Here is a 12,841-nt window from a genome sequence, read left to right on the forward strand (position 1 = left end):
AGAGATAAAAGCAGAACCGACGAACTTGGTCAGTGTACTGGTGTACATGCCATCAAGTAATCATACAGAGGAAGAAGTCAATTGGGTATACGATCAGTTAGGGGACATTAATACATGTGTCCCTGCAGGGAAACATCTGATAGTGATGGGGAATTGGAATGCAACGGTAGGCAAAGGAAGAGATGGTGATGAGGTGGTCGTGTACAGTTTAGACGCAAGGAATGACTGAGGGGTGAAAGTAATGAATTCTGCAGGAAACGTGAGTTAGTCATGACCAACACTTGGTGTAGACCCCACAAAAGGCCTAGGTATTCATGGAAAATTCCATGTGACTCAGAAAGGGATCAGTTAGATTATATTATGCTTGGTCACAGATGTAAGAACAACATGATCAATTCATACAGTTTCCCAGGACCAGATGCAGACTAGAATCACAATTTAGTGCTCATGAAATGTAGCATCATATTCAAAAAGATAAGGCAAGGGCAGCAGGTTAGGGTATGTTATTTAGAAGCATTAACTGGAATGACAAGGAAGGAGTATCAGCAAGCTTTAGAGAAAATGATGACTGAGGGAAAATAGCAGAGTACTGTTGAGGAAAAATGAAAATATATCAAAAAAGGGATATAGAAAGCTGCAAAAGAAACTATAGGAATTGATAGTAGTAAAATGACAAGGAAGATCTGTGTTAACAATTAGATAAAAGTCGGTTAAGATCAATTTAAAAAGAAAAGATCCAAGAGAGATGGAAGAAACATACACAAGAACTGTATAGTAAAGAAGTTAGACCAACAAGCTTAGGCATGGAAAGAGAACATGAAGCAGATGAAGAAAGCTTAGGTCCAAGCATACTCGATGATGAGGCATAGGGAGATGAAATCAAACAAGGCCATGGGGGTGGACAATATTCCTGCGGAACTACTAAAAGGTTTAGGAAAATGGTGGAGGAGGAGATGGGATTATTGGGAGAAATCATAAGGAGGTATGAAAAATGGATGAAAAGCGTATTGATCGCCAGTGGAATGTTGAAGACTGATAGAGGGCAGAATGTTAGGCAAACGAGAAAGGGACAGAAATAGGATAGGAATGTTGGGCAGAATGAAGGGAGGAAGGTAGTAAACACAGAAATTAATTGGGGTTTGTTGTAGATTAGGATGTTTGGTTGCATTTTGTTAGGAGAAATGAAATATTTATTCGGTAGTTTTGTTCATCCAAACCTTCCTTGACTGGTAAATTACCCAATAATAATTAGTAGCACAAGAATATCCCATTTTTAATAGCCTAAAAACTCATCAATGCCTATTGTTTAGATGTTAACAGCCTGCAAACTCATCGCTGTGATTTAATGCCTATTATTAAGATGTTAAATTAGTAGCACTGGCATAGGAGAAATCCTTGCAAACCATGACTCTGTATGTGAATGCAATTCACAAGGGTCACCTCCTTATTCCTTAATACACCCAAGTGAATGAGTGGTTGTGGCCCTGTTTCCTTTTCATTTATGTTTGAATTGTTTGTGTATGATTGCAGTTCACAAGGACAACTGTTTTCCTGAACACACCCGAGTGATTGAGAGTTTGATTTGCTATCTCCCCAAAGTTGTCACCTTTCTTTTATTTACCCCCTAAACCAAACCCAAGTTTATGGCCTTGGTTATTTTATTTTTCCATGAGATTGGTTCTCGAATATTTCTAATTTTTTTTTATTTCATAAAGTTTAGCTAACTTCTTCAGAATCAAGATGTTGCCTTTCCACTGAAGAAAGTGTCAGCAAAATTTTACCCATGAACCAAAATTGTGAGCGCTTGGCACACTTAGGTACCTACATGTTCTATGTCTCTTTATTCCTAGATATGTATTTTTCAACAAAACTGTGGAGTACATATAATTTATTGGCGAGGCTTAGTTTGCATGCTGACTTCTGTGCATCTTTTCTGACAAAGGTTGGGATAAAGGTATGGGCAGGCAAATGAAAACTGAACACCCGCCTCAACACACAGTCCATGCAAAAGATGGCAACACTATTGTTATGTATTCATACTGCCACCGCTGTGGAAGGAGAACCACATAGTGACAACTCAAATGCCCAAGCAGTAGTTGGGTTATGTCCTTTTTTGTGCATTGACTAGTCTAGTGTGTTTATCCAGCTGTAGGAATGGAGGCAAGCAAAGAATAGCAGAGAGATGTGGTTCATTTTCTGGTAACTAATGGTGCTGCAGTACACATAATTCATCATCACATGTCTGCTGTGTACAGTGAACACTACATGTCCATGTGTTCAGTTTTTATTTGACTGCCCCTAATATTTACCTACCTGATGAATAGCTCCATCATCTGTAGCTACCAAGTATAAATGAGGTAAATCATATTCAAAAGTTTTAGGCATATCATTCATTTCAGCTTCCTCTTTAATATCAGTATCATTTGGTTCTTTAATTCTCTGACCCCTAGGATGCATTTTAATGCATGTAACTGAAGCTCTTGGTGGCACAGACATTGGAATTTTATGGTCTGGAAGAATGTCTTGAATGCCTTTCACTGTTCCACAAATTTTTGGAAGTGTGAGTACAGCTTCATGAAAAGAAAACAAAAAGAAAATTTCAGAAAATGAATCCAAACAAAGGCCAGTGACAAGACAATTTTTGGCTTCCCACCAGAAAGAATCTTCAGAAAGAGCTTATAGGCTTAACATTAACCACCGAATGAATTAAATCAACTGCTTACTCAACACATGTATGTGAATATTTCAGCTACTAACCTGATTTTAACAGCACATTTGCATATCTGGTTAATTTTAAACATCAAAGCTAGATCTCTTTACTATGTTACCTATCTCTTAGCTCCAAAAACTGAGCTATCACTAGCGTATCTGCTTATTACGTTCACTAATGTTTCCAGGCAGTTTATTTCTCATGAATTTTGAATAATTATGAGTAGCATTTATTCCTCTATCCCTTTGAAGCACTCATGGTAGTCAAATATGTATAATCTCAGGCTCAATTGGCTAAAATCACTTTTACCTAATGACCCTTGTATTCTCTCTCTATATATCTCTAATGTTAAAAGGCCAATGGAAAATTCTCACTGAAATATGACCCAAAATTTCAATTTCATATTAGTTGTAAACAACTTATTAATTATGGTAGAATTACTAATGTTGCTATATTTTATCCTTTATCCCTACCCAAGCCACAATTTTTTCAACACCATGTTAACTCTAGCGGTTTCAGCCTGATAATGAATCATTAATATTTTTGGCATTAATATCACTATCAAGATGGTGGGCATAGATATAGCATCAAAAAATCCTACTCCAGAAAATAATAGTTTCCAGAATTATTAATAATGATTATTGTAAGACTGCTACTGTTCTCTCCTCTGTTCCCTTACAGGAACCACAGGTTGTGGGATACTGGTGAGGTTCTCTGAATGTATATGTGGGTCCTTTAAAACCTGAGAAATGACTATGCAGAAATGCAAAAGCTGTAGCTGTGCTGTAATTATCACAGTTAAGATTTCCAATTTAATTTGTGATTTATGAAGTACTCATTGAATTTATCAAGCAGAAAATATGCCAACCATGGTAACATTACACAAACTTTCCTCTTTGAGTCCTAGTTCAGGATGTGGGTTGCAAAGGACTTGTTTCAATAAATGGTACCCTTGCTGGAAATGAACTGGCCTCCCTCATCCTGATATGTTAATTCCACATGCTGCTGAGCTGTGAGCTCAACCCTCTGCTATTAAACTAGCCTTCATGCTGAGGTCTTGCTGGAAAACTTCTCAATATTCTTTGTCCTGGCTTTCTTTTGACATAACTTAGTTTTGATGCAGAGAGACACTCAAGGAAAGCATATTTATCTGTGCAGGATGTAAACTAAACATGAAGTAATTTTCCTGTGCAAACAGGTAAAAGTTGAGTATGTATACATATACAAAAATGTCCTTGGTATGTACTGACCCTGCAGGCTCTGGGGTGTAGGAAAGATCAGAAAATACTTTAGGTGGCCCTATACTCATCGTGATTCACATAAATAATCTCTAGGCAATATTTATTTTGCATATAGCCTTTCTCTGTCCAAATCAATTCAGAATGATGCCAATGCTAAAATGTCACCTTTAAACTTCACACCTACTATGCAAGTATTAAACTACTCTGTGATTATCAATGAGTATCTCACACAAAATTCTGCTTTTTTCTTTGCTCAACATAAATAGGGGGCCATATGCATACCATTACTGCTAAAGGAATTCTTTTGCCTTCGACAGCTGATTACCACATTTTTAAAATTTTGGCTGGTCGTAATTAAGAAAGTTATCCAAAAAATCACTATCTTTGCTATGAATTAGAGAAATCGTAAAAATAAATGCAATTCTCACAGAAAGAAATGCTAATAAGGGTCCATGTTAATGAGAAGTCTTTAAAATTATTTAGGCAATTGATAATTTGAATCAGGTATGCAGTGGTTATGATTGAACTATTTTTCTTGCAAGCCTCTTCCATTCATTTCTTATTTAATGTTTTTCTCCTCAGAATCATTTCTTGTTCCAAAATCTCATTCCTCCATCTCAATCTCATCTTTCCTATTGCTCAACACTGCATTCCAATCCTCCATCAATCTTGGGAATTTTCTTTGGTGAATTCTTACAATAATTTCCTATGGTTGGTCGAATACACTATCTACTCCTTTCTACAATTACTCATTGTCATGTAAACCTGAATCAAAACCAAATTCATTCACTCTGTTATTTATTCTAATTACTATATTTTATCACTCACCTATTCATTGTCTACTACTCTTTTTTTACCCCTTTTCTTCAATATAACTGCTACCCTCATGGGCTCTCTACCCCTCTAATATATACTATTCTACAACTATTACTTCAATAACTCACTCTATCCTACTATCTCACATTATACAGCCCTAAGCCCATCTATCCATATTTTATATGATACTTTCTGGTTTCTCTGACCTCCACATCACCCTCACCTACAAATCCCAAGTCTAATGGAGGTAGTCTTATTTTTTCTGCTGTCAATTCATTTGATGACCTCATAGGTATTGCTTCCCTCACTAGCAGACAAAACTTCTCCCTCCAAGAGCTGAGTTCTATAGTGGCCAGGTCTCATAACAGCATTAATAGCCATCATAATTTAGTGGAATAAATAATGGAGTTGGTTTCTCAGTGGCTTCAATGTTTTTAACCTTTTACTTTCATTACCAGCCGCACCACTTGGATCAGATGCAACCACCTTAAAAACGAATAGATACTAAATGGTTTTGTCTGGTTCCTATCTCTCAGCCTATTCGGCATAGGTAACCCTACTGGGTGTAATCATCCTTACTCCATCCGTACTCCCTCCCTCCTCTAGGGGTCATCAAAAAACACAGGCTCTTCTAAAACATAAAGGTTGTACTCCATAGGGAGGTAATCAATTTTAGTGTATGAATTTAAGTCATGACTATAAATGATTAAAAATCGCCATTTACATTTAGAGTACAATCTCATATATGTATGACCTAATAGGAGAAAATATTGATTAGCTTTCCAGTATTAAATACTACCCACTGTATCACATATAGCATGATGTCCTCTAATTTAATTACATGAAATAAAATGAGATTAAACTACTTACATTCAGAAATCAAGAATTGATTTGAGTTTTTCCAAGCAAAAAGAGTGCTCTGACATCCTCCAGTTATTAGTTGAACGTCGTCTGGGTCCTTTTCATTTGACTGATCTTGCTCACTCAAAAACCATGCAAGGGCATGTACTTGCCCAAATGAGGCAGCTTGTTGTAGCCTAAAATGTATTCAGTAGATATTTTTCCTTATAGAAACACATCAAGTTAATTGAGCCTTTAGAAATTGTTATGAATATCATATTAGATTGATTAATTATTTATACGTATGCAAATATTATTTTGATACAGATAGCAGCAATTTCAGTCTATTTTTGAAACTCATCATATCCACTCCAATGAAGTCTGGGCTACATGTATATCCAAAAACAAACTCCCATTTTTGACTATATAGGGAAAAATGCAATAGAGGATTCAATATCCAAACAATATTTGATAACAGCATTCGTTTGAAGGCTATTGAAACGGTATACATTTCTCTTGGTTTCTGTGATATATTTTTATTCTTGAGACTTATGTTTGCACTATTTTATCATTGGGTTAATTTAATTCTGATTTTGGAAATCGGGTTCTTAAATATTTGAACAAAAATAGTCTTCCTTTTACCAGTTTAAATAATATTACAGGTTTATGTTTTGACCAAAAAATGAGACTCAACTTCAATATTGTAAGAGTATATTCCACATATATGGTGGTTAAAGGTTACCACAAGGGTAGATAAATGCTCTCACAGCAAAGCAGTAGTAAATTTGCCACTACAAGGTTGAAGTTAGGTGGCAAGTGCAAAGTTTTAATTAGACCACAAGGTTTCTATTGCAAGACTAAATTCATATTTTCATTTCAATCTCACCATAAGGTTATATTGATAGCATTATCACAAATTATAACCTGAACTTAATCTTGTTACAAAGTGCTATGAGGTTAAACTTTGTTACGTGTTCTTGCAATGCTACATACATAGTGTTGTCACAATGTTGCTGAAGGTTGGTGTGCTATATTTTCACTATTTTTTTTTATTTTGATTCACAATCAAAATTTGTAACAACCTTGAATGGTGTGCACACAAAAAATATATTAATGTGCATATAATTTGTTTCATAGGAATATTTTTACATAGTTTTGACATATATTATTGACATTAATTTGAAACTGAGATTATTTTGTAAAACTTACACTGCGATGCAAGAAATGCTTGACACTAGCTTGTTAACTTGTGCAAGAACAACATCACCACTCATGAGACCCAGGGCAATACGGTAGAATGACTCTGGATGGAAGCAAATGCTGATTACAGAAGATTTTGTCTCAAGCCTGCAAAGCGGCTGCTCTTTAGGAAGGATAAAAGACCATATTAAAAGAAGTCCTTTATCAAGTGGAGCCAAGATGTTAACATATCCTTTGCTGCCATAGCCAGTTGCTATAAGATCCTATAAACAGAGAAACCCACAAAGGACTCAGTCATGAGCAAAATAATTTTTAGAATATAACAGTTTGCTAGCCGACTTCAATACCTTCACTGCAATTCATGAAATGATGCTAGGTAATTAGCATTGAAGAAATTTGTTGGCTTATTAAATATATTGTTATAATAATAATGCCTTTACTTTTCTGGATATTTTTAGTGCATACTCACACATGCATAAATATAGGACATTTCAGATATAAACTTAGTTATAGAAAAAATACAATACGTATATAAAACTATTGTGAAAGCCTCACGGATGTGAGTAATATTGTCTGTCAAGTTAGTACTAGCAAACAAAGCAAACACAGAAACAAGAAAAAAAACTCACACGTTTTGGAATTTTTGGTGGTCAAGCCACCTTTCTCAATGGAGAGAAGAAAGGAACTCCTCTCTCCCTTGAGAAGGGTGGCTTCGTGGTTCTTTCCTTCTCTCCCTTGAGAAACCATCATCATTCATCAAATATATATATATATATATATATATATATATATATATATATATATATATATATATATATATATATATATATATATATATATATATATATATACACACATATATATACATACATATATATACACAACCCACACCACACACGCCATTCACAGATTTCCTCATGGAACTGAGCCAAATCGTCCTCACCAAAAATACTTTTTCCAATTCAACGACAAAATATATTTGCAAATAAAAGGCACTGCGATGGGCACGCGTATGGCAAGGGTGAAAGCGTCGGGTGTGAAGTAATGGGCAAAGCCCATTGCTTCACACACAAGAAAAATAAACAATCAATCAAAACAATTGATTCAAAAGGGAGAACGGGCTCCAAAGAAGGTGAAGACCGTTTCATCGGCAGGCAAGGTCGTAGCGTAACTTTTTTGGGATGCACGTGGGATAATTTTCGTTGACTATCTTGAAAAAGAAAAAATCATTAACAGCGAGTATTATGCAAACTTATTGCAATGTTTGAGCGAAGAAATCAAAAAAAGTGACCACATTTGGCTAAGAAAAAAGTGTTGTTTCATCAAGTCAATGCACCACCTCACAATTCCATTATTGCAATGGCCAAAATTCATGAATTAAATCTTGAATTGCTACCTCATGCACCCTATTCACCAAATTTAGCCCACTCGGATTATTTTCTGTTCGTACACTTGAATAAATGGCTCAGTGGTCAAAGATTTTCCAACCATGAAGAAATGATGTCGGCAGTTAATGGCTATTTTGAGGATCAAGACAGTTCTTATTTTAAAAAGGGTATCGAATGTATTGAACATCGCTGGGAAAAGTCTAAAGAGCTGAAAGGAGATTGTGTTGCAAAATTAATACATGTTTTTCCAAAATATTTGTGTTTTCGTTGTTGGGTCGGTTACTTATGCGATCGCCCTTGTAATGCATATGTAACAGATGATTCCATTGAAAGTTACCGGTAAAAGTGGTGGCATCTCCTGCAGTTTCTTGGACTTTGTGAACTTTTGTTTTATTTCTATTTACAAAGACATATATGTATTTGTGCTAATGACAGCAATTTAATTTTGTTTTATTTCAATAACACTATAATATAATTTGTAAAACAATGCTTTGTTTAACCCAATGCATTGAATCTTACCGGACACGCCTTGCACCAAGTTATGCAATTGACTGCCTTCCCTTTGGCCTCTTGATACCTGAATTCCCATAGAAGCTCCAAGTTATACAAGGATTGAGCATCAGGTTGTTCTACAGTAAAATCAAAAACTGTTTTTAAAATAACTCTTCCATGGATGGCATGTATAAAATAATTCTAAATATTCAAATATACAAGATTTATAATTATGCTCACACTACTGACTGTTTGTATAATCAAAATTAAGCATGGGTTTGTAAAATGATGGCTAGTGATTTCATAAAGATTGATGTACAGGCCTGTATAGCCTAGTCACCACCTCAAAAATCTGATTGACACATCTATAAACACTAATTTTTATGGGCTTAGTGCTAGTATTATTTAAGAAAACATAAGCATAAACAGGAAAGGTTCCATATCCTGCCCATTATTACTTATCCCTAAATAACTTAATAATTACTAACTTTCAGCATTTCATTTATACTACTAACAATCATGGTGGTGATAGTGTTTTCTTTTTTGTACCCTTAATTATTTTTGAAAATATTTTGATTCATTCAGATAAAAGTTGACTAATATTAATGCACAAATAATAACTTAACATTAGACTAATTGCATGTTAATTATCTTACCTGCAATGCCTTCAACCGCCATAGCTGTTTTTAGACGGTTATATTCTTTCTGATAAGCAAAGATATTTTCCATTTTAGTCAAAGCTGACAAAAACTCTTGACTTTTTGATATTCTGCTAAACTCTGATTCAGTTTGGCTTAACTTGTTTGATGGGTAACTTGCAAACTCATCCAATTGTAATATATCTTGAATAAATTCTTGATTGATAGCTATTTAAAATCAAAGTCCAACACTGTCTAATAAGTGACAAGAAATTTGATATTTTTTTATATATAAAGTTTATAAAAGAGTTCAAGGAAATAGAATATAGTATGATTTCTGGTGAAAGAAAAAATATTTTTAGTTTCAGCTTTTTTCCAACTTCTCCTCCATTCTTGCTATCATCCTTCACATATTTGTAATTCCCATCACTCTTTATACCCATTACTCTCATGACAACTTATGACGATATGTTTTCACCATTCCGCATTTATTAATGCATAGGTATTCCCCCATTGTGCTATGTGGGTTTCAACACACATGTGAGCATGGTGGATTGCTGAACACTTAGGATAGTTTAAGTTTACAACAACCATGTTGACAAAAATTTACTGAGATTTGGCAACTTTGTTTTACATCATCAAAACGCAGATTTTATAGATGCATTAATCAAATGTATCAAGATATGAAGAGTTTTAAAAACAAAATGCCATCTGAACAGTCATATTTTTAATGCAATACACCTATTTTTTGATGCTGAATTTCACCCAATAGGTGAATTTCGAATAAGTAATTTTTTAAAGAAAAACCTAATTTGTCAAGTTGAAAAAGTTCTTTAAACTCTGAAAATGCACTACCAGCTTAGAGTGTGTTATTATTACTAAAACTACATGCATGCATAGTATTTGTGCATGCTACGCAACAGGGGAAAATGGTAATTTACTGTTAATACCACCAATTGGAGGAGTTGATTTCTTTGGGTCAATCTACCATCGGTTTGGCTATCAGTTACCTAAGAGAGCAGGATTTAACTCCTCAATTCCTAATGCCTTTTTCTCCCATAATTAACTGTGCTGGTATTTCATTTTTAGTAATTTCATTGGTCTCTTCAGGAAAATCAAATGCCAAAAAAATTTAATTTTACTGGTATTTTAAGAGCTTAATCAGAATATGGTTAATGATAGCATTTCAAATTTTCTGAAACTAATGAAGAATCATGCTAGTCATATTAGTGAAAGCAGAAGTAGCTCATAAACTTTCTTATCAACAACAATCATTCATAAAGCCATCATGGGTTAAACTATTTTTTTCTTATAGATTCAATAAAAATTTTATTTTAAAATATGAATATTTTTTTATTCACATATTAAAATGAATTTCAATTGGGTTGCTGACATCTGGTTTGCACCTAAACAGATTTCACATGAAAAAACAAGAAAATTGCAAAATTTCTAATTTTCATGAATCGCTAATTTTAAAAAATATATATTGAGAGCATTATTATTCAGTGCACTCATTATGGCAACATGGTATCCTGATGGTAGGTAGATTACGCAGTTGATAAAGGAAGATTCTGTGTTCAAAATCAGCCAATTCCTCTAAGCAACACCATAAAGACACCAAGCAGTGTGATTTATGCATACCAGAATTATATTGATAGAAAACTGCAGATGTCACAGAAAAAGTAATTGATGAGCAGGTGGATTTCACACTATATATACATGAGGGATATCTATCCTTACCTATGAAAATCAACCTTTGGATAAATTATTACGGCGATGGTTTAATGCTTATTTATTGGGCTTAATTATGTGTACCAAAGAAAAGAAATGGCATTTATATAATTTATCAAATCTTATCAAGTAGTATTAAGGAAAAGAAAAATTCTCAGTTTATTTCATATTACTTAACATATTGCAATGGAGCTCCATGCTTTGGCAATTATCTAGGTATTCGTCAACCTCAGTCTAATGCCATTAAATATAGTGAGTCATCTAAGCCACAGCAATTTTTATGTAAGCTTTCATGAGCTCATAATCTAATCTGAAAGAGCAGATTTTTAATTTAACCTGCAATAAGCTCCAGCATAATATGGACCTAAGAGCCATTAGCACTCTGCTATTTCACCAACTAGGAATTGTGTTGTTACGGTGATTTCTCAAGATCATGCTTAGAGCCAGGTTGTAGTAGTATAACAAACATTGAGAATTTCTCTTGCAATGGCAACAATTGGACATCAGATAATTTTTTTATCAGATTACAATCTTTCATTGAGAATGCCTATTAATAGCTGACATCAATGTACATACCGGTTCTAAAGCCTGGGATTATAGTCACTGCCATTTTTTCCACTGCTGGCTCAATCTCCTCAGCACCTTCTGTTAAAATTGATATTTTAAAATATAAACTCCAAATGAGTTGGGATTAGTATTTGACTCATTTTTATGACAATAAGAACGAGGAAATCAATTTCAGTGTCACTTCAATGTCCAATTGGAACGACAAATTTAAATAAAGTGATTTAGACTATCCAGTGTCCACCACAAAAGAGGTGCAGTGAGTGCAAGGTACCTTAGCCTCCTGGATCTAAATTTGGCTTCAGCATATTTGGTAAATGAGGGAAAGAAATGGGAATGAAGCAATAATAATGAAAGTTTTTAATCAAGTTAATTAAACTAAATTGTAAATCCAAACTGGGAATATTGAGCAGCTGCAAGCACAAAGGGAATGCAGTATGAGCTTTATTTTTACCATCATATTTACATGATAGTATGCAAACATTATACTAGCCATTTGGACACATTTTCAAATCTCCTATGCTCTAGCAGATTATACCACTTGCTACAGAAATAGATTTAGGTGGTGACTAGAGATTTCTATCTACAAGAATATCGTTAATGTGGATAACATATATCGTTTGCTATTTTTGAGCATGTCTTTGCATTAATACATACTTTGTAAATACATGACAAATAACAACGTTTCTATTTGAGCAGATGCTGCTAATCATAGAAATAAAGAAGCAAAAAATTGAAAACTCACCAGAATTGCTTTTGTGTCTTCAATATAAATTTGATAATAATGAAACAAGTTCAAGAATCGAAACAAATGAAGAGCCACGCTAACAAGAAGAAACTATGAAAGTTGCAATTAGAATACAGGGGCAGTAATACTGAAACAGCTTGTAAGGAAAAAATTGGCAGACAAAATGTTGAAACGGTACTAAAGATATTTTGTCTGAGGGAATTAATGTTCATATGTGTGAAATAACAAGTCATACTAAAAGTTGAAACACATTTTGAACACAAAAATTAAAAAAATTGAGTCTGCGACCACCCTTTCCCAAATTTCCAGCAAAAAATTCATTAAACTCTCATTTTATTCCTTTGAACCAAAATTCTTCCCTATATTTTCAAGCACCAAAATAGATTTATATCTTTCTCCAGAAAAATAAACTGTTACCCATGCAAAAGATATTACCCAGAACATTAAAAATCTGTTATTTATCAAATCAAATA

At 34.1% G+C, this 12,841-nt stretch overlaps 1 protein-coding gene across 1 annotated transcript; it reads right to left on the reverse strand.

The window, feature by feature from the left end:
• Positions 1-368: 368 nt before the first annotated feature.
• LOC139692189 (dynein axonemal intermediate chain 4-like) lies at positions 369-9,365 on the reverse strand. Its single transcript, XM_071590252.1, has 6 exons — positions 9,344-9,365; positions 8,715-8,824; positions 6,817-7,070; positions 5,638-5,804; positions 2,314-2,537; positions 369-425 (listed from the first exon to the last, which is right to left on the reverse strand). The coding sequence occupies exons 1-6, from the start codon at positions 9,363-9,365 to the stop codon at positions 369-371; spliced, it is 834 nt and encodes a 277-aa protein (XP_071446353.1).
• Between the last annotated feature and the right edge of the window lie 3,476 nt (positions 9,366-12,841).

The sequence above is a fragment of the Hetaerina americana genome, unplaced genomic scaffold (genome assembly GCF_022747635.1).
Source record: "Hetaerina americana unplaced genomic scaffold, ioHetAmer1.1.p SCAF_4, whole genome shotgun sequence".
In the NCBI taxonomy this organism is placed as follows: domain Eukaryota; kingdom Metazoa; phylum Arthropoda; class Insecta; order Odonata; family Calopterygidae; genus Hetaerina; species Hetaerina americana.

Coding starts and splice junctions, on each gene's coding strand:
- LOC139692189 (XM_071590252.1), bottom strand. CDS start 9,365: ATGGCGGTTGAAGGCATTGCAG. Junction 2,538..5,637: donor TCAATTCTTGATTTCTGAAT/GTAAGTAGTTTA, acceptor TTTGTGGAACAG/TGAAAGGCATTCAAGACATT. Junction 426..2,313: donor ATGATGGAGCTATTCATCAG/GTAGGTAAATAT, acceptor TTGTGATTCTAG/TCTGCATCTGGTCCTGGGAA.